The sequence below is a fragment of the Eimeria mitis genome, genomic scaffold (assembly GCF_000499745.2).
Source record: "Eimeria mitis Houghton genomic scaffold, Emh_scaff4516, whole genome shotgun sequence".
NCBI classification, from domain to species: domain Eukaryota; phylum Apicomplexa; class Conoidasida; order Eucoccidiorida; family Eimeriidae; genus Eimeria; species Eimeria mitis.
The window spans coordinates 4508-4722 of NW_013572835.1; the positions used below are offsets into that span (position 1 = coordinate 4508).

At 34.4% G+C, this 215-nt stretch overlaps 1 protein-coding gene across 1 annotated transcript in view; it reads right to left on the bottom strand.

The window, feature by feature from the left end:
* The window catches only part of EMH_0075760 (uncharacterized protein), a gene marked incomplete at both ends in the record, with an annotated part of 2947 nt that extends 2783 nt beyond the window's left edge, over positions 1 to 164 (bottom strand). The window contains one exon of the mRNA XM_013499652.1: positions 109 to 164. Coding sequence (XP_013355106.1) covers positions 109 to 164 — 56 coding nt within the window. The remainder of the gene's footprint in view (positions 1 to 108) is intronic.
* Between the last annotated feature and the right edge of the window lie 51 nt (positions 165 to 215).

The following is a 215-nucleotide window of genomic DNA, read 5'->3' on the forward strand; positions in this document are numbered from 1 at the left end:
AGCCGAAGCAGAAGCAGAAGCAGATGAAGCAGCAGCAGCAGCAGCAATAGCAAATGAAGCAGCAGCAGCAGCAGCAGCAGCAGCATGCATAAGCAGCATCTAAATCACCGTAGCTCAGGACCATTATGATGATAAAATACACAATAGTAATATAATATATACATAGATATATATTATAATAAGATAAACTATATATATATATATATATATATATA